The sequence below is a fragment of the Silurus meridionalis genome, chromosome 9, assembly GCF_014805685.1.
Source record: "Silurus meridionalis isolate SWU-2019-XX chromosome 9, ASM1480568v1, whole genome shotgun sequence".
Taxonomy (NCBI): Eukaryota; Metazoa; Chordata; class Actinopteri; order Siluriformes; family Siluridae; genus Silurus; species Silurus meridionalis.
Window position 1 is genome coordinate 23,866,161 of NC_060892.1, and position 20,824 is coordinate 23,886,984.

Below are 20,824 nucleotides of genomic sequence, written 5' to 3' on the forward strand. Positions count from 1 at the left end.
TTGAATGGGAGACCGGCGATAACAATAACACGGGCACCACTTCAAAGCATTTCGCTGCACTCGGGTTCGCTGCTTTTTGTCCTTATAAAACGCTTAAAAAATGTGCTGTTTGCATGGCGTATGTTCTCGGGTTATCGCAAATAATTCGAGAGAAGTCTCTTCCCCTGGTCTAAAAACAAAAAAATAAGAGAAGACCTCTCGTGTGTCGGGGAACGTGAGCAGGTGTGAACAAAACGTGTAGAGTAACGTGCGTGCGAATGGGGAGATCTCTGTGTTGTGTGTGTGTAAGCGAGAGAGAGAGAGAGAGAGAGAGAGAGAGAGAGAGAGAGGTCCTGTGGCTGACAGCGGGTCCCTGGTCAGGATATGTAACCGCACACTGCCAAAACAGGAAGCTCACTACTCCCTTGGTGACTGACACACCCTGGCTCGCTGGTGGAAGTCCACACAGAGTCCAGGCCTAGGCTGCGATAGATCTCGTTCAAAGTCTCGTCTCTCAAAAAATGACGAGAATCGCGAGGCAAGCGTGTCGTCCGGGTCTCTGCAGGTCTTCCTCGTGGTCGCAATTTGATTCTTACGTGTTACTAATACACGTCAGCGATCTAGAAATGATTTTCCATGCGTGTATTTGTTTGTCTTTTATATTCGATGGGTGGATTCGAAAGTGGGGGGAAAAAAAAAATGAAAGGCTGAAGGACACAGAAGGCCCAAATTATATGAATGTATGAGGTACTCTGCGTCAAATGGAATCAATATGTCGAAATTTCAGCACGAGGATGAAAACAGCAAACATCGCAGGACATGCCTGGTGCCGTTTGCGGGACTGTTTTGGCACAGCTGAGAACGATCAGCAATCGTGCGTCAGGGGATCGCTACAACGGCGATTTGTGCAGATCGTTCGTTCGTTCGTGCCCCGGCGAGTATCGTTATGACCCCAGGACCCCCGACTCGGTTTCTTCGCCCTGTCAGTGCTCCCTCTGGACTACTGCGACCTTGTTCATGGAGTGAAGTTCCTCGAGCTCAGATTGATTCAATACCACTAGTAATACCCTTGAGTGAAGTTAAAAGTGTATACTTTTACTACTAGTCACTGAATTTTGATTGCAAGTCAACATGAATAATCGAGTCTGGGATAACAAACTCGGTGTGGCTCCATTTAAACCTGGATGAAGTAAAAAAAGATTTTTCGTTTGCTTGCCACCAGAGGGCCACTGCCCTTGATATCCCTTTTTTTAATGAATAGAACTGAGTGCATTCTTTTCAGTAACAGAACTGGCTCAAACCGGAATCGACTGTCTGGGCGCTAATCCTGAAAGCACGTATGAAGTATTTGACTGCTGAAAAGCTATAGCTTCATGTTCGAAGCGGGACGGTGAAGGCTTACCTGCCTAGTCGTGTGAGTGGTGTGAGTGCCACAAGCCAGACAGCTGAGATCTTCTTTCAGGCTGTCACGGACACAAGGGATGGAGAAATGCCCTGTGGGAGTGGGACAAGGTCACATGATGAGTCGGTGAGACAGCTGACTTCGGATGTCGTAATAACGTGAAAACGGCAAAAAAGCCTGTGCTGTTAAGTTTTCATGATCGGAAACTATGATGATTATACAATGTGTGGGGCGATTCAGTGTTCCTGATCCACCTAGTGGCATGTTTTCTGGAGGTAGGATGGAGCTCAGAGGAAACCCAAATAAACGCACACTAAAATAAAACTCTGCACAGACCAGAGTATCGAATTTTGGTGCTGTGAGGAAGCGACTGTGTGTCTTCAATCATGGCACTTCTGACCGCAGGCTGCAGGAAGGATCCTACATTACTGAGTCATAATGAGCCTTCAGATACTTTGTATGGACAGAAGTATTGTGAAAACCTCACATTTCCAGCCATATGGGCTTTCCCAAACTGTAACCACAAACATAGAGATCCTAGAAGAACAATGCTTTCAAGTGCATAAAGCCAGCTCCATGAACACGGGTTGGAGAATGTGGAAGATCTATAGTGGCCTGCTATAGAGCTCGGACCTCAACACTATTTAAATGAACTGGAATGATGACTGTGAAATCTCCTTACCATACCTACCTGACTTTACTTAAGACCTTGTGGCTGAATGGGCACAAATCTCCACTCCAAAATCTGAAACATCTTCCCAGAAGAGTAGAGGTTTTTATTACAGCACTATATCTCAATGTGGAATGAGATTGTGCCGATATTTGGCCAATATAGTGTTTTAGCATGTGCAAGAGGTGAAACATTGCTTAGCTAAGAATGTGAGAAGACTTTTATAACCTCTAGATTGAATTTTGGTTGTTGTAAAATATCACACTGACCTCTGTTTTATGCAAAACAAAGCGGCTTTTAGTAAAATGTCGCACTGATACTATCAGAGCTGCCCCCAAAAAAGATTTTTTGCACGTGGAACCACAGGAGGATCCTTTAGCGTTTTATGTCCAGCTTCAAGTTTTTCTCTCAGAAGGAGAAAATCCTGAAAATTCCACATATCGAGGGAGTAAATGAATGATGGATGGAAGGAGTAAAGACATTTGTTAAAGTATGCTGAAGTAAGTAGAACATTTAAGTAGAACACATCTTTAGAAAATTAAATATTGAATGTAAAACACACACTAACACACACATCTGTACTACTCAAATGGAGTCTAACAAATGTAAACTATTAAAGTCCAATTTTTCCATTTATTTGATTTTATTGAATCAATTTGATTAGTTTGTTTGTTAATTTGTTCGATTACTCAATTTAAATAATCAATATAATAAAATTGTTTCGTATTCATTTGATTTATTCTCTTTTTTTTCTTTATTATTAATAAATAAAAATAGTATTGTATATATTATTTAACCAAGCAGGCATTTTTATTTAAAATGGTTTGAAAAATGTAAACTGTTGACGCTCACGAATGTTAATGTTAATGATGATAATGAACTGTGGTAATAGAAAACGACGAGCGATTCATGACTGTGTGTTTTCTTTTTTAGATAGCGGATTTTTTGTGTTCAGCTTTTTCAGAAAGGTTTCGCTAACACTACAGACCTCTCTCTGTTATTTCCCTGCTGCTGAGTTCCGTTCACATAAATCTATCATATGACCGAGGGCTCCCAGGAACGTATATTGTGGCTAAGTGAGACGTACAGTCCACGCTGGTCAGATGTCAGGTCGAGTTAAGAACAACAGAGGCTTTCGGGTTCAGGCTGAATTCGACTCGTTTTCAGTCTTTTTGGCAGATTCAGCCGAGTCAGAGTGACCGATACTCTTGGCGTTGATGACGCTCGCTTCTGGGTTCCACCAATGCTCAAGGTTAGTCTGGGTAATTTCTGATGGTAACACTGAGCTCTGTTTCTTCGTCTTCATGCACACTGGTGTGGATTGAATGGATCTGCACTAATTACGCTGTTCTATAAACTTGGGTTGCCTTGAGAAACATTCCTATTTTATACTTTTGAAAAATAAAGAATTGTCTGGATCAATCGTCAGATTCTTGGACTCGTACATATGGTTGGATTAAAGTCTGATTTAACATGAGATCTGTGAAAATTATGAAATCAAAACTCAAGGCTTGATAAGGAAAACCTCATATATATATATATATATATATATATATATATATATATATATATATATATATATATATATATAGTGTGTGAACAAAAGTTTGTGGACACCTGATTATGGGCTTTCTGAACATCCCATCACACATTTGCTCTTATAATAACTCCATTCTTCATCATGTTCCACTGGATGTTGGAGTGCACTTGTGGAGATTTGTGGTCATTCAGCCACAGGAGTGTTGGTAAAATCAGGTACTCATTTAGGAGGAGGTGAGGAGGCCTGGTGGTGCAGTCAGCGTTCCAATTCATGGCAAAGGTGTTGTAGGTCAGAGCTCCATGTCTCTCAAACAAATTTAAGCGTATCTTCGAGGAGCTGTGGAAAATGTTGTGGAAACAGGAAGCCAGGTGTCCTAATACTTTTATATATATATATATATATATATATATATATATATATATATATATATATATATATATATATATATATATAATTGGACTTTTGGTGGACTTTTTATTTATTACTTTGGATAATCAACAAAATTTACAACAAAAGAAATTTGGTATTCATGAAAATCACAAAACTATTTTTTTTAATCCTATTCAAGCTCCCGAGTGTGTGTGTGTGTGTGTGTGTGTGTGTGTGTGTGTGTGTGTGTGTGTGTGTGTGTGCGTGTGTAAATTTATGCATAAAAAACCCTCATGTAAACCTCAGTGGATCTGCTTCAAATCATATCATTTGCATTGATTACTGCACTTTTATCTACAGATTGCACTGTGCAGCTCAGTTTTTTTTTTTTACATTCGTCGCATTCGTTTCGAAAATATGAAAGATTACTGAAAACATATAGTGAAGAAAGCAGGCGTGGATAAATGCGTGCAATAAAAAGAAATGTCATCATATTGGCAATACTGGCCAAATCTGCCCCTGGAGATGTTTGTGACATAGGGCGGAGCTGCAACGAGTCGTTCAAGGGGTTTTGGGTGGCATGCGTGCTTCAAGATCGCAAGAACATCACTGAGACCAGGAAGACCTTCGAAGAGCTCAACCCCCCGAAACTGCTCGCCAACGTGCAATGTGATCTCGCATCCGCACCCACCCAACTAGGCAGATTTGGGGCTTCGCCCTCCTCCCGACGATGAAGATCCTGCTCAAAGGATCGAGAAGATCCAGCGCTGGGCCTACAGTGTTGCTGTCCAAGAGGACTGGTGATGGTGTGTAAACATAAATAAAGTAATAAAGTACTTTCTTGTAAACAGAGCTCTCGAAACTTTATATCACCTCGTTTCATTTGATCCCAAAATGCGTAAGTCCTTGAATGCGAAGAAACCTTGAAAGGAATCAGCCTTCAAAAGAAAACCCGTCCTCATCTTCAGCACCGAATGTCCATTCATCATCGAGGTGTGCATTGATGCATCGTGTGGTCCTGAGCCATTGTAGTAGACTTTTGATATTAGTTACAGTCCCAAATACATCCTCAAAGTTCTTCATAATACCTTTATAGATCTTTAGGTTGTTGAGGTGGACCCGGAGTCTACATGAAGGATGCGTGAAAGGGAAAAGATGATGTCCAAAGTGGATTTCAAAGTGGATTCAAGGAGTCAAAGGTTTTCAGGTTTTAAAGACAAACCAGAAGCCTGAGATTATACATTTAGACTATGAAACTACGTACAACAAATAAAAATGTTTCAAATGATACGCATGACAGCTCGATAGCTCTTGATTGTGTCAAGCATCAAAGCAATTTGAAAAAGAAAGAAAGAAATGTCTACTTTAATCCAAGGAACTGTGCTATGTTCTTTTTCCTGGAAGAAAAAAAAAAAGTTAAAACCAAACTTGGGTCAGGAAGTTTTTACTTTTTGGAAAAAAAGGAAAAGAAAAGAAGAACGTGGCCATGTTTTTTGGCTTGCCCTCGCTCATTCTCACACTGAGACAAGCCAGACGCTGCAGGATAATCACGGTCTAATAGGAGAGAATATTGAAAGCAGCAGCTCAACAACTGGATCTGCTTTCCAACCCCTAGCTCCCTTCTTCTCTTCCAAAATGTTAACACATGGCTGCACGAGATACCGATAATTTTATGACATGGTTTTGATAATCAACAATTTTAAAAACAAGAAACATGTTGCCTAGAGAATCATTGGCTGGTTGTTTATTGTTTTTTTTTTTTTCGAACCAGCGTCTTTTGAAATCTTGCGGAAAAAAAACAAACGGTGAAACGCGGCCGTCGTTCTCTCAACCCGCACCTTCACTGGCAGCAGCAACAAAAATTGTACGATTAAAAACCAAAGCCAAAAGCAGACCTCCATTGAAAAGCCCATTTTCAGAGAATCTGGCACACATGGAAACACACCTGGTGGCTTTTTTTTTTAACCATGCTTTGTTGCTCTTGTTGTTTTTTTTGTTTGTTTGTTGTTTTTTTCAGAGTAGGAAGTTGTAAGGTTGTTCCCTCTCAGGCGTCCTATTTGCCGTGTCTGGATGTTGGATGCTGAAAGGAAAAAAAATACGTGTCCACGCGCCGACATCTTTCTAATGATTTCCCCGCACCTGCACATCTGCTGCTGTTTTAATTAATACTCGAAGGAGGATCGTTGTGACTAATCAAAAGCATTGTCGCTTCGTTAAAAAAACTCGATCCTGCGATGGGGGACGTTCGCTACGAAGGACGTTCCTTGTTCCGACGGACAATGTAAACGGTTAGGATAAAACGATTTTTTTTTGAGGGAATATTTTTAGGAGGTCTCGATAAAAAAAAAAAAGTGTCGCCCCGATTCCCGCGCTGAGCTTGGCCGCGTTTCTTTTTTTTTTTCTTCATTATTTGGCTCGTTGCCGAGCTGTGCTGCGACGCCTCGCTGATTTATGGGCGACGGCTGACCTCTGAGACCGTAACACGGTGATGGGTGACTGGCTCTCAACGGTAAGCTACTGGCACTTGACAAAGTGCCGGGAGCAGAATGAATTTACTTCTCTTTTCCTCAATCATCAACAGGCATGGCGGCATGCTGGCCTGACCTCCGTCTCATCCTGACTGCTATAACAAGATCTCGGGCAGGAGAGCAAGGAAGAAAGAGGGAGAGACAGAAAGAGAGAAAGAGGGGTGGGGGTGTTGGTGCTTGAAAAATTTACTGTCACATCTACTTTCCAATGAGCTCCAGTGAACACTTCTTTCACCTTCAGGTTGCTTTGATAGTCCAGCGTAAGGAGGAAACGCCGTGTAGTCGGATCAGTCGGATCAGTAGGAACCGCCGAAACGCTTCCGACAAACTTTTTAGGAGGCAATTTTCCCACCGGTGTGCCCCTTTGTTTGCCTTCATCGGCCGGGCGACATCTGAAGTTCGATTTAATAACCGATAAATCTCCATGCGCAATGAAATTTTACTTCCGTTCCTGCTGATGATGGCCACCAATCACAAAATCTGTGTGTAGGACTGTTTTGCGAGTGATTATTAAACATCCCATAACAAACGTACTAACTGGTGTAACAGTTTTTTTTTCGTCTACGTTTAATTGATGCACGCTTCCGAGTTTAACACAGCAATCCATGTGGGGGTGGGGGGGATTTTATGGTTGTTACAATAGCACGGGGTGGGGTTGTAAATTCGGACGGCGCAAATGCGTAATATTCTAAAGTAGGGTTTTAAATTATCCCGCGGTGTAAACGTTGGCTCGGTGCCGCAGCTAAGAGATGGCGGGTTATAATTGAAAATAAAAAAGCCATTTAAAAGACATTCAATAAGCCGGTGGGAAATTGATCAGGCTATAAAAGCTGTCCTCTCAGGGATGGGAGATGAGTACGGAGGCTGAGCGGCGGCCTGGGGTTTTTTTTTCTTCCGGCACGGCGGTCCGGCATGTTTTACTCTCTGCCCTTTGTACAAACCACCACCAAGAAAAAAAATGTCAATAGACTTTAATTCACATTTCCCATGTCAAATTACGTTAGTGCTGGATTTCGGGACATTTTCAAAAACAAGGTCTCCTTATGAAATGATGAGAAAAATAAACAAAAATTAAGAAAGGAGGAAGGAAGTAAAAAAAAAAGAAAAAGAAAAACGCCACTGCTTCTTTAACTTTCAATTCTCCTAAGCATCCCTGCTTCACAGCCTCTGGCTATTGCCTTTCTCAATCTGTCCCTCGGGATGCAGGAGTTATGGGCCCTGTCGATTGAAGAGAAAGGGATGTTATTCCCCTGTCACCCCTCAGCCGCTCCCTGCGCCAGCACCTGGGCTGATCTATGGCCGCCATGTTGGGTGACAAGTGTCTCGATGCGCCATTGGTTTTTTAGCCCACAACCCCCACCCTCAAAAGAAGACCACCTTCTTCAACCTGCCAGACCCCCCCTCATCAACCATTCATAATTCGGTAGCACCGAGGCCCTGCAGAGGCCGGAATATGGTTACACTGCGTTATGGATGAGGTCATACCTCGCATAGACTTTCATAGCCGGATTTGGTACTGAGCCCAGGCGTTTATGAAGGCATTTGTACTCAAATCTCCTCTGCTGAACCAATTATAACTTTAGAATGAGACGATAAGTTAATGCAATTAGTTCTACGAGGGAAGTGATTTCGGTGTCACCAGATTACGACCGGGGGTCTGGTTCTCCTCAAAGCCTACCAATGTGTTGTTTCTTTGTCACTGCTTAATAAATGTATATATTTGAACTGTATATCTGGTTTTGTGTAAAGGTGCTTGTGTAAATGTATATTGTTAATTCCTATATTGTTGGCTCAAGAACCCAAATGCTGCTCCGAACTGAACTTTTAATAGCAGTGTAACATATTCCTCGGAAAGCCCTATCTGGCCTTTTCTGATTGACAGGAGGGAGAATTCTGTTCTCTTTGGATTCCTGGTCGTGTACAAGCATCGAATCACACTGCTGGGTTTATAATAGAGGTTGACCTATTAATCTGGCTGATCGTGCTGCAAATCAGTCCGATTATTAGCCATCACATCTGACACACCAAACCGTGTACTGTATGTTCTGCACTTGCGTGAGACAACAGAACTCTTAGACGTTGGACCTCTTCAAAAGTTTAAAGGCTATGGCATGGAGGAGTTGGTGTTGGATCTGTTTCATGAGTTGCTCAGTAGCTCCTGGTTCTGCAACGTCAACTGACTGTATAAGGACGTTACTCATAAATCACGCACTCCGGTACTCATGGATATTTTCACTCTCCGGTGTTTTGTATTGTTTTAAGACTTCACACTCTTGATATCACCCAAATGAGGATGGGTTCCCCCTTTTGAGTCTGGTTCCTCTCAAGGTTTCTTCTTCATAACACAAAGGGAGTTTTTTCCTTGCCACAGACGCCCCAGGCTGCTCATCAGGGATAAATGCACATCATTCCCTTTTAAGTTCTGTAAAGCTGCTTTGAGACAATGCCCATTGTGAAAAGCGCTATAGAACTAAACTCATCCATATCAGCAGGGGGCAGTAGTCGGTATTCGGAATTCACGCAGGTATACCGGAAGCGCTAGAACTGTGAATGAATATATATATATATATATATATATATATATATATATATATATATATATATATATATATATATATATATATAAAGCGAGCAAATTTAACACACGTTTTCAATCACGTCTGCTAAGATGCAAAGAGCAAGAATGGCAACAAGTGTCTGTGCGGTCCTTCTTTATTCCGTTTTTGTTCGTTTTTTGTCATTTTTTCTTTTCTCGTGTGCTCATTCGCTAAGTTGAATAGCCGATCGGATTTCCGACATGCAGAATTGGCCGAAAAACAGACGGCATCCGATTTGAGGACACGCCGGAAAAACCACACGACACTGCAGGAAGGCGGACCGTCAGCATGGTATGTCCCGGACTTTAAGTTCTCATCCTTCGTTCATGATCTCGATTCATATATTTAATTGGAGAGAGAATGCGAGTAACTTTGTGGAACTGTCTTGCTCACGAGCCTTCAACCGGCTGTAGTTCAGCCTCCATGGTTAGCTCGGGTACCAAAGCCTGGTAACAAGTGCATTAAATCGAAGAGGCTTGTGTTGTTGAATAAATGTTACATTTAAACAATTTTCTGTATCAGCTAAAAAAAATGAAATCGGAGTCATATATCGCTTATCGGATTCCCTGATTTCTAAATATCGGTATCGGCTGCCATTAAAAAAAAAATCGGTTGACCTCTAGTTTACAATCTCTTGATAATTGAAGGCTTTGCTGTTGCTCCACTTGGGAGCCGTAGAACCGTATAGGTGTGTGTGTGTGTGTGTGTGTGTGTGTGTGTGTGTGTGTGTGTGTGTGTGTGTCCACATAAAACAATCCACCTCAAAGACATCATACTTGTCCAAATGTACTAATCAGATGCCTCAGATTGTTAACTCCCAAAGCCTCTCGATGTTGGCCACACTTCTTGCTTCTGCCGGAGCAGATTTCACTACAGGCCCGAATCTTGTGAACATTTCATCTCAAATATAAATACACATGAGCAAACGAGACGCGAGTGCAGTCCTTCCAGGCTGACATCTGTCAACAATTATGGAGAAAGCTGGAGAGAGAGAGAGAGAGAGAGAGAGAGAGAGAGAATAGCCACCGCCTACAGAAGATAAGTCAACTTGGACATTTCCTCACTCGAACCTGATATTTGTCCATTCACAGGGTGGGACATTCACCAACAGACAAAGCAGCTGTAATGCTGGAGATGCCAGGTGGCACTGTTGTATCCTTCGATGGAAGAAAACGTGCTACTGGCAATCAGACTGAATAAATACAGTGCTTCATAAATAAATACATTCTCTAACGGATGGGCGACTACACAGAGCCGCCATCCATCGCTCTTCCTGTTATCACACGTACCACCGAAAAAATAGTTCTCGCATTACGAACTTTAAGGCGAAATATGACATTCGGAAAACGTCCTCATAGTCGTGTTTGATTTCTCGGGGAGAAACGTGTGAAATGCAGAGAGAACATCGGCGGGGCGCGCGAGTTACAGGACAGGAATGTAAACAGCGGCTCGGGTGACTGCGCACTGTGCTTGCTGTTTATTTTGGTATTTACAAGAATAAGCTCCAATCAAATAGTCAGATACTGCGCTCGCCAGCTACACGACTTTATTTGGAGACGCACTTTTTTTTTTTTTTTTTTTTTTTACCAAACATTCAGCTTCTTTAAAGTTTTTTTTTTTACCACCCACTGCCAAGGTCAGCCCTTACACTTAGAAACAGTTAAGGAGAAACGTAGATTGCTTCAATTTATGTGACATTTTATTTGGTGCAAAAAAAAAATGCAGAATGTGCGTGCACCCTATAAGCCCTCTCTTGTTTTTACTGGTATTATTACCTACACTTCATATTATGACAAATTTTATTCTATACGATTATAGCGATATATACAGTATAGGGTGAGGGCTACTTTTTCTAACGCCTGTGCGTTCATTGTCACACCGTATAACTTAAAATTTTTCATTTAAAGAATACGTTTGAGTAATTTATTAATTATAATTCTTTTAAATTATTAATAAATTACAAATGTTATTTATTATTATAAAATATCATTGTGTTTTCAGTTGTTAAAAAAAGTTTCTAATTTATTTATAAAAAATTTTTTTTTTTGCATAATTCATTTCCTGCTGCTGCTATGGTACAGCAAGAGAAACCCTTGCTACAAATGAATTAAATTGTTCGTCTGTATTATCTGTACAGTTCACGTCAGTTAAACTAAATGAATCATTCAAACTGTACGAGTAAATCAATTAAATGGTTTGTGCATTTATGAATACTGGATTTATTTTTAACAAACAAAAAACTTTATAATTTGAGTCACAGTACAATAAATAATTTAATAATATGAAAAATACTCGTTGATTATTATTATTAATAATAATCATAATAAAGCTATTAATGAATTTTGTTTATATTTAAATTCTGTTATTGTTGTTAGTAATAAAAGAACAATATTTCAAAAATACTAGTTCTATTTACTTATTTTATGATTTATTGGTATATTGTAATGCTATTAATGTTTTGCATTAAAATTTTGGTATTAATTATTGATCGTCATATTTACAGTACCATAAAATCAATACAGTAATATTTGATTATTATTTATTGATCATGTGGTTAGTGGAATATAATAAAGACATATGGCGGTGTACCCGTTTGCTTTCAAAAGACTCATTCGAGCTGTTAAATTTCGAACGTCAGGTTTGTAGCGGATTATTTTTAGCCTCGTTATTGTCATATGGAAAATCTGTCTCCTCGCGTCACAGCTGGTTTCAGTTTGATAGTGACCTCCCACCTTTAACATGGCATGTATCTATTAAAAACATGACGTCTGTCTACAGCAATGACTCTAAACATAAAATATATATATTTGTACAAGTTTTTTTTCCTCCCTTGCAAAAAAACAGAATAATCTTTCCCTCTTAAAGGGGATTTGAAAATAATGCAAGATATAAAAGAGGCCACATCGATTCACATTGACAAAAGAAAATAAGTACTGCCAAGCCCGGTGCATAAGCCTGCTACGTTAGAATGATTACCTTTGACCTTCAATCGACAAAATAAAGCATATATGCTACAATTAATGGTGGGAACGTGCGGCAGGAAATAAAAATTAAAAAGAAATCTCTTTTCAATCGTAGGTTTTTCAGTGTTGTACCCAAACTCATTACTTTTCACAACTCAACAGGCACTTGTCCTTTCCATCGCCCCATGTGATCTCTCCAGTACACAATAATATCCCGTACAGAGGGTTGGTGCTCAGCCAACGGAGATCTTTTTGAAGGTATGAAGCGAAGGGGGGTGGGGGGTGGTTGGGGGGTTGTGTGTGGGGGACTCTTAAATGCCTCGCCTTTCTTGTGCACACTTGCGCAAAGCGATACTTGACCTTGCGAACAGAAAAGAAACGACATAAGGATGCTACATGCGCCATGGTTTGCAATACAGAGACACATCTTGCACACGTGCAGGAACTCTGTGCCTTTTCTTACAGCTTTTCATATCTTCTGCAGAGCTCAGCATGGGATTGGAGGGTTTCCAGGAAGGAAAAAAAAAGAAATCCTTGTTCTAGGGTATAATATAAATATGTATGGGTTTACCTGTCCAAGGGAAGTGCATGAACATCATATTTTAAATCGCACAACACTGTGTGCCCTAATGTTAGACAATTATAACGCAGTTGCGATTATTACTTGGGAAATGTACAAATGTGCTGAGAAATAATGCTCCTTATCCATTACGCCACGTTTGAAATGACTAAACAATCTACGAGCCCGTGTTCACTTCATAAAAAAAAAAAGCGACATATTCCGTGCAAATTAATGATGTTGTTCTTCGCAGCTGTAAGAAATCTCGCCCATTCTCTTCTTTCCAGAAGAATCGAACTGGCATGCAGCCCCTTGCCAATTACTGTGATGCAACCCAATAATGTTGAGGTCAGAAAAGGCAAACGGAGCTCTGCAGTCTGCCGGGTCTGGAGAATGTTATGGCCGAAAACAGAGCTGTCATTCTGAAGTTCAAGCTTCCCACCGCTCACAGTTCTTTCCTCGACTTCTAATGCAGCACAGATTTCTCTGCTTTTTACATATCCACTTTCTCAACCACACACAGACACACACACACAGAAAGCATTCCAAACGCTGGCACGGTAAATAAACCAAAGTCGAATCACTTACTCTCGCCGTTGTAGCTCAGACTTCCACATTCGCTGGACATGGAGAAGCTTCCCGGCTGATCGGCACCGCTATCGTGCCAACCCAAATCGCCCGGCACTGGGGAGCTGCCACGCTGAGAGTTAGTTGTGGAGCTGGATGGTCTGGAGCTGCTACAGTTCTGGGAAGAAACAAAGATCGTATAGCATTAGAGCATCACACAGAACACTGTTTTGATTGAGTAAATAAACCCCAAATACATGCTGCTTTTTGTTTTAGATATATTTTCGCTATTTTTGTTTAGTCTCTAAAACTCGTTAAACTTTCATTAGATTTTTTTAATTTTTTTTTTTTTTTTACATCCACACCCCGGAAACCCGCCGTTCTTTTGCTTTTTTTTTTTTTTTTTTTCTTTGAGCGCACATATGCGGCGGATAATCGGCCTCGTTTCCATCCTGTGTCGTGTCAAAACTTGAATTAGGATCAAAAAACTAATCTGCTTCCAATTTATATCTATATTTCAGGCCTGTCACGGACCCCAGGCCCTGCAAGTATTGAAAGAGGGCTCGTTTTTTATTCGGCCGGCACAACTGACAGCTTTATACCTCCGAGCAATCTGCCACAGTGTGTACAAGTGGGAGGTCATTCGGGTCAGGGGGACGTGCGGAATTAAGTGCGTTAACGCCGCTGGTCACTTCGGAAACATTCGGAATAGACATGTTGACGCGCTTTACATTGATTAGAGTCGTAATCACGCACGTGGCCACCGTAGAAATTTAGAAATCAATAGGGAAGAACTGAGATGACTACTTATCTCCATATCCCGTACCTTCTCCTCTCTAGCATATGCTACAGTGGTGTGCAAAATGTGCCCTGCTAGAGAAAGCACCCCCCCTCAGATTTATGAAGCAACACAGCATTCATGGCATACAGCTCCACTCCTGTGGACTTGGGCAACTGCTAAATTGCCCAGAGAGGGCAAAAGGGTCTCTTTGCTAATACGCAGTGCTACGATATATATCAGCTGCTCCCTGGCACTGGCGTTTGGGGCACCAGACAATCTTTTACTAGCCTCAGACTTAATGGTGTCAGATCTGTCAAGTTGGGGTCAAAGAAAAATAAGGAAGGATGTGTGCGCGTGTGTGGGTGTATTCTAAAATCAATCTACCTTTAGAAATTGTCTCATTCGACTCGCAGTGACCAGGTGGCACGCCCAGGCCGAGTGGGACGAACTGCAGGAGGCTATAAACCATGACTAGCTTGGAGAAGAGTTAATGTGATCATTCATAAAGGGACGACTTGCCGGGAGTGGACATAAAGCGTGAGTGTATTGTGTATGTGTGTGTGTTTGTGAGGAGCACAGAGGTTAGGAGGACGGATAGGGGTGGCTGGGGGGGGTATGTGCGGCTATTAAGTACTTTTAAACTGCAAGAGCTAAGTGATCTCCAACGAACAGCAGCATCGCGTATAAATACTGAGGTGACAGTTTAATATCAAGGGACAAGCTGTGTGGGATTAGAAAACTTGTAACCCTGGGTTGCCAGATGACATTCCCTGGGACTGAGGTGGTCGGAGTGCAATGGGGACGAGACCAAAGGGGAGTTGTAAAAATTTTATAAAATAAATAATAAATACATACAATAAAATACACTGAATTGTGAAAGCCATGTATTTTCTTTTCTTTTTTTTTTTTTTTTTTTTTTAAACAATCAACTACAATTAAATAAAATGAAGATTTTATTATTTTTTTTTAAATAGAATGTACCTCATTTCTTTATATTCTACAAATAATTCTACAACTGTACACGTTTGTTTCCAACGTGATTGAAAATTGTACAATCGCTTACTGAAAAGTTCTGGGCTTTCCTCCGTTCCTTCATCCTGTTGACTGTGCTGCGTATCTGCGAAAGAAAAATGAAATGTGTTCAATCTTAAAAAGACAGCCGGCCCACTGTATCTGATCTGTAAACAGTGCAAATCAATGCAACATACGGGAATCTATGAAATATCGGAAACCGAGCGCACGAGCGATCGCGTGAAAAGCCCCTGTGTGTGGTACGGTATGTGTTACGGGGCGCAAACGTTCCTGTTCGTCACGGGTAATGGGAGGTGAAAGTGACACGCGGTGCTGCTGCAGTTAGAAGAGCGATCTGTGCCATCATCTGTTGCCTCACAGCGGATGCCACAGAAATGAAGTGCTGCAGGAGAGAAGCAGAAACGATTGCATTTGTTCAGGAAGAGGAAAGAAAAGTGAAAGAGAGAGCGAGATCTATGGAGCGCTACAGGTCGGGCATTGCGTACTAAAATAGGTTATCTGAAGAACTGATCATAGGCACAAAAATCAGCCATGACTTTAGAACCGCCTGCCTATTATTATGTAGATGTCCCCTAAAAAAAAACAGCTCTGACCCAGTGAGGCATGGACTCCAAAAGACCTTCGAAAGTGAAGTAGAAGATGCTCTTACTTGCCACAGAGACATTACAGCACAATGAAATACTGGCTAAACCCATCCCAGCTTGTTAGGCAGCTAGGGTCAGAGGGCAGGATCAGAAGCAGAGGGGTTTAAGAGCCTTGGCAGCTTGGACGTAGTGGGGAATTTAACCCCCCGACCTTCTGATCAGTAAACCAGTTCCCCTAAGTCAGTGTGAGGTGAAGTGCAGTCAGCGTTCCAATTCGTCCCCAAGGTGCTCAATATTGTTGAGGTCGGAGCTCCCAAGCAGGCCACTCCAAAATCTTTCACTCCACCCCATATCTTCATGGAGCTGCAACGGAACAGGTTCAGGTCTCCTAGTACAAATTTAACACTGGTGCGTCCAAAGACGTTCTATATACGATCGCATGCATTTGAATTTATGATGACAATTCGAAAGCACCACATACTGTATGGCTGGAAAAGATGGGTGTCCCAATAAATGCGTCCATATAGTGTCAGGGTTTCTGAAGTCGAATTTATACAGCGAATTATTTTTGGGGTAGCGAATGGAAGATTTACAACGACCGTGGAAACGTACAAACAAAGACGTTCTAAAGTGCTATGAATGCGTGTTAGAGGCAGCGTTACGTGGACATCGGAAAATGAAGACCTGTTTAAAACGAGTCCCAGAACAGCGAACTGAAGACTTTTTAAGGGCTAAAATTATGATTTAAAAAATGTACACTTTTTAAGACCCTGCAGAAACCCTGAGTGTATATTCTAATGCTAAATCTCTAATAGAAAGCAAAAAATATTCACGACCGTATATACACCCCTTCCTTCTGAACCACGGAATAAATCCAGAGTGACTGCCACTAGTCCAAGGCCCAACCCCTCCTCCTTGTTGAAAATACATTATAGCTTATTAGGGCCTGTCGCCATCATAAATGACGCTGCCACTTGGATATACACACAGGCGCGTGTTTTGCAATGACACCATCGTACATAGTGACAGGGCTAATGAAGAGAACAGAGCGCCTATTTACAACGGGTAATGTGTCAGATTCAGATGCTTTCTCTGTATTGGATGAGACTGGCACATCTGGTCTGTTTAAAATACAAAAAAAATAAAATTTGTAACTCATTAAATGTTCACTGGATCTAATAAATAAAAGGGTGGTTCCAGGTCGCATGTTAAATTATTAGTTAAAGTATCTGTTCAACACAGAGTTGCTCTATTACGGAAATAACAGCCCGAGGAGAAAACAGATTTCAACGGACCATTAATTCGAAGATTTCCCTGAATAACTAATAATAGAAGATGCAGTCTGTTGAAAAAAATAATAATAATTAATTTAATAAAAAAAAATTCTTATCCACTCATTTTTATTCATTTAGTTTTTTTTTTTTCATGTGCACAGGTGAATCTTCCACTTTTGGATAATGAATAATAAGGAGGAGGATGATGATAATAATATTAATAATAATAATTATTATAATAATAGTGCAAGCAGGAGGGGGGAAGGTATATAAAAGATTCATATGTTTTACATATTACAAAACCCTCTTTTAAAGAAAAAAAACAAACAAACAAAAAAAAAAAAATGCATAAAGCAATTGTAGGTTGCTCCCAAATTGTGAAGATCCCAGGGTCAAGGAAAGGCAGTAGTTGGAAAATAGATTCAGAAGCACTAAAAAAAGCCACTTAAGCAAGAATGTGGTGCGATGATTTATTCAGCTGTGGTGTAGAGAAAGAGAGCGAGAGAGAAAGATTGAAAGAGAGAGATTCCACCGTGGCAAAAACAGAACTCTGACTCAGGGTCACCTCCTTGCCCTGCTTTTATGGCGAGTGAAAAGGTGCGAGGGAAGGAGGACAAAAGGTTAAAAATGTTCGCCGTGTGCCAGGGTACAGCTGGTGGAGGGTGGGAGGGTATATGGCGGAGGGCTGTGACCTTGCCCATGCTTACAAAGCTATGCAAATTGAGTGACGGCCTTTTTCAGTGTACAGAGTATAATAATAATAATAATAATAATAATAATAATAAGATTAGAAGAAGAAGAAGAAAATGTTATATAGAATGTTAAACTGGGTGTAAAAAAAAATAAATATTATATATAGAATGTTTGTTTGTGTATAGAAATATAAAACATGATCTATAACCTGGGCACTATATTCCCTGCATTATGTTAATTTTTTTTTTAATCATTCATTTATGCTTTCGTTCCAATTGACAGAACAATTTATTAAAAATTAATAAAAAAATTCTAATCCAAAATGAGCCTAAGCCTCATCCTCACCATCGTCTGAATCATCATCATCATTATTATTGGTATCATAATCTTCCTAATCATCAATCACCATCATTCTTCCTCATCAATTATCCTTATTACGATCACCTCATCACCATCATGATCAGCTTTTCACCATCACCTCACAATCATCATGATAACGTCATTACCAATATGATCACTTCACCATCATGATCACTTCATCCCGATAACGTAATCACCATCATGATCATCATCATGATCACTTTATCAGCATCATCATTATCATCAAAATCACCATCATCACCACCTCATTACCATCACCATCCTGATCCTCATCACCTAATCATAATCATCACTATCATGATCACCATCATCATCATCATTATTATTGTTAGTTATTACTACTATATTATCGTTAACATCCTCATCGCCATTATCAATCATTCTCATGACGATCATCAATCATCATTATTGTTATCATGATCATCATAAGAAAAGGAAGAAGAAAAAAAAAGAAAATTGTTATATAGAACATAAAACTTTGTGAAAAAAAAATATATATATGTGTGTGTGTGTGTATGGGTATGTATATGTATATATATGTGCATAAGAATATAAATCAAGATCTATAACCTGGACACCAAATTCCCTGCATTAATCCAAAATAGGCGTCATCCATTAAATCGAACTCTTTTCCCTTTCCCCTGACATCTAAATGTTAATAGGCGCGTTCTACGGTAATACCGAGCGATCGTGTCGCGGGCCGTCCTGCATATATTCATACGCTCCGTTTTCACCCTGAACTTGCGGAGAAGACGGAGCGAGCCTGGGAAGAGTCCTAATGTCAGGATGTTAAATGGAGGGCTGTGAGTTTAAAAACTTAAAGAGGCAGTGAAATATTGGCCAATGTGCTTGAGGAATGACTCGCTCTTTTACTCGGCGTGTCAGTGCTTAATGGCAGACCCGGATGCATATAAGTTAGGCCAAGCATGAAGGGCAGTCGGACGCCCATGGGTTTGGGGGTGTGTGTGGTGGGTGAAAAGAGGGGAAAAAAAACCCATATCCCATTGGTGGGGAGGCATCAGAAACTTGTCATTTCTCTCACTCACTCAGTCAGCCTTGAGACACACTGCAGACTCACCTCTGTGTTGTACACGCCATATATCAAAAAGATAAAGAGACCCTGCAAAAAAAAAAAGGGGGGGGACATAAAATATTAAAAAATTGGAAAAAAGCTTTTTTTTTTTTCTTTCAATTGTTTTATTAATGTTTACAAAATCCAGTGCATTCACCATGTATGCATTTATATTACATTTTATTTTCGTGTATATATACATATACATGTGTATGTGTGTGTGTGTATGTATGTATGTGTGTATATATATATATATATATATATATATATATATATATATATAAATCTCAACCCAAGGATTTTTCTCTCGGAGCTCGTGCGTTAGAACGCTTAGAGTTAGAGTGTTGTGCTGAAGTGTCCACTCTACACCAGACAGCGCAGAAGACAGCACGCTAAGTAAAGAACAATCAGCACGAAAGATAAATGGAAGAAAAGGTCCACAGAGAAAGCGCCGGCGTAAGATTACGGAAGATGGGAGAAAGCATGACGAAGATGCCCTTCGGTGGACAATGAGTGGCGTTTTTTTTTTTTGTTTATTTTATCTCCAGTATTGTACTTATAAGGTTATAATGCGTTTTATTTTCTTCTTCTCCTACAAAATGCTCCTGCTCTCAACCATGCCATAAAGGGCCGACTGTCAAGGGACGGATCTGAGTGCGGTTGTGGGGGGAGAAGAAAAAAAAAAACGGGCGATAAATGTATACACTGAATGTACAAAACGAAGAGCAATATTTTGCTTACCACCCAAAAGGCTGCTCCATGTTTATGACACCCAGCCATCAATCAAGCGAGAGTTTGTAAAATCCAATTTGCCACAACTTAGACCTCAGTCTATCACGCATTGACAATTTGATGGAGGCCTGATCCGAATGATCCGAATGCCAACTTGCTTTTTTTATTCATTTCTTTTTTTTGCCTAAGTCACGGGTCGACCCGCACTGTATCTTTCAAGCCGTGTCAGGGATGCGCACAAGTCCTGAATTCAAATATATAAAATAAAAACAATAGGAAGCTTTGATATTTTTAAAACGGCTGAAAGTATTCACTTTAATATGATTCTTATTCTTTTTCTTCATATTATTATTATTATTATTGAAATATAATCAGAATCAAAAGATCCTCAACTCATCATCCCAATCGTTCTACTAATTGATGATTGTTCTCATGTTTATCATCCAAATAATAATCAGTGGCAGAAATTGTAGATTGTTGTGGTAGTTATCAACAATTATACTGCATTAATTATTTATTTATTTATTTATTTTTTGTATTTGATCCATAAGTTGACACGCTTTGAAAAAACACTTCCTCTTTACTCCTCAACACGCCGCACCAGGGCGATCCAAACGAATTACCATGTTTTTGATCGTGCCTCTTATTTCTAATTACATTTTGTTGTATCCTAACAAAGTGAGAAACAACATTTCTCACTTATACTTGTTACAGAAAAAACAAAAACAAGAAGCAATTAGAATATAATGGAATTAAAAATACATAGCATCAAAAAAAACCAAAAAAACGCTGAATTGCTTACAAGTGTTAATTTGAGTACAAAACAAGTATAAAAATGGAGCAAATGTAAATGCGTTTTGTTTTTTGGTTTTGTTCCTTTTGAACTCTCGGAACGTAACTCTTCGGAAACGGACGCGGGCCGACTCGCGATGCTGCTTTCAAAGTATGGATCTAGATCAAAACAAAGTGTCTGTGCATTAATTACATAAATTACATAGGAAATTAATTAGCAAACAATTGCATGGGTAAAAAAAAAAAAAAAAAAAAATGATTTCTGGTAAACATTGTTCTCTGTAAACATGCACCCATGAGACTGAGATG

At 40.2% G+C, this 20,824-nt stretch overlaps 1 protein-coding gene across 4 annotated transcripts in view; it reads right to left on the minus strand.

The window, feature by feature from the left end:
- LOC124391108 (adhesion G-protein coupled receptor D2) overlaps positions 1 to 20,824 on the minus strand; it is a 63,012-nt gene that overhangs the window by 11,537 nt on the left and 30,651 nt on the right. For 3 of the 4 annotated variants that reach the window (XM_046857459.1, XM_046857460.1, XM_046857458.1), the window contains exons 21-24: positions 18,998 to 19,039; positions 15,019 to 15,072; positions 13,196 to 13,352; positions 1,382 to 1,473 (exon numbers count right to left, since the gene is read on the minus strand). In XM_046857459.1, coding sequence (XP_046713415.1) covers positions 1,382 to 1,473; positions 13,196 to 13,352; positions 15,019 to 15,072; positions 18,998 to 19,039 — 345 coding nt within the window. The remainder of the gene's footprint in view (positions 1 to 1,381; positions 1,474 to 13,195; positions 13,353 to 15,018; positions 15,073 to 18,997; positions 19,040 to 20,824) is intronic. The other variant, XM_046857461.1, reaches the window with a different exon arrangement.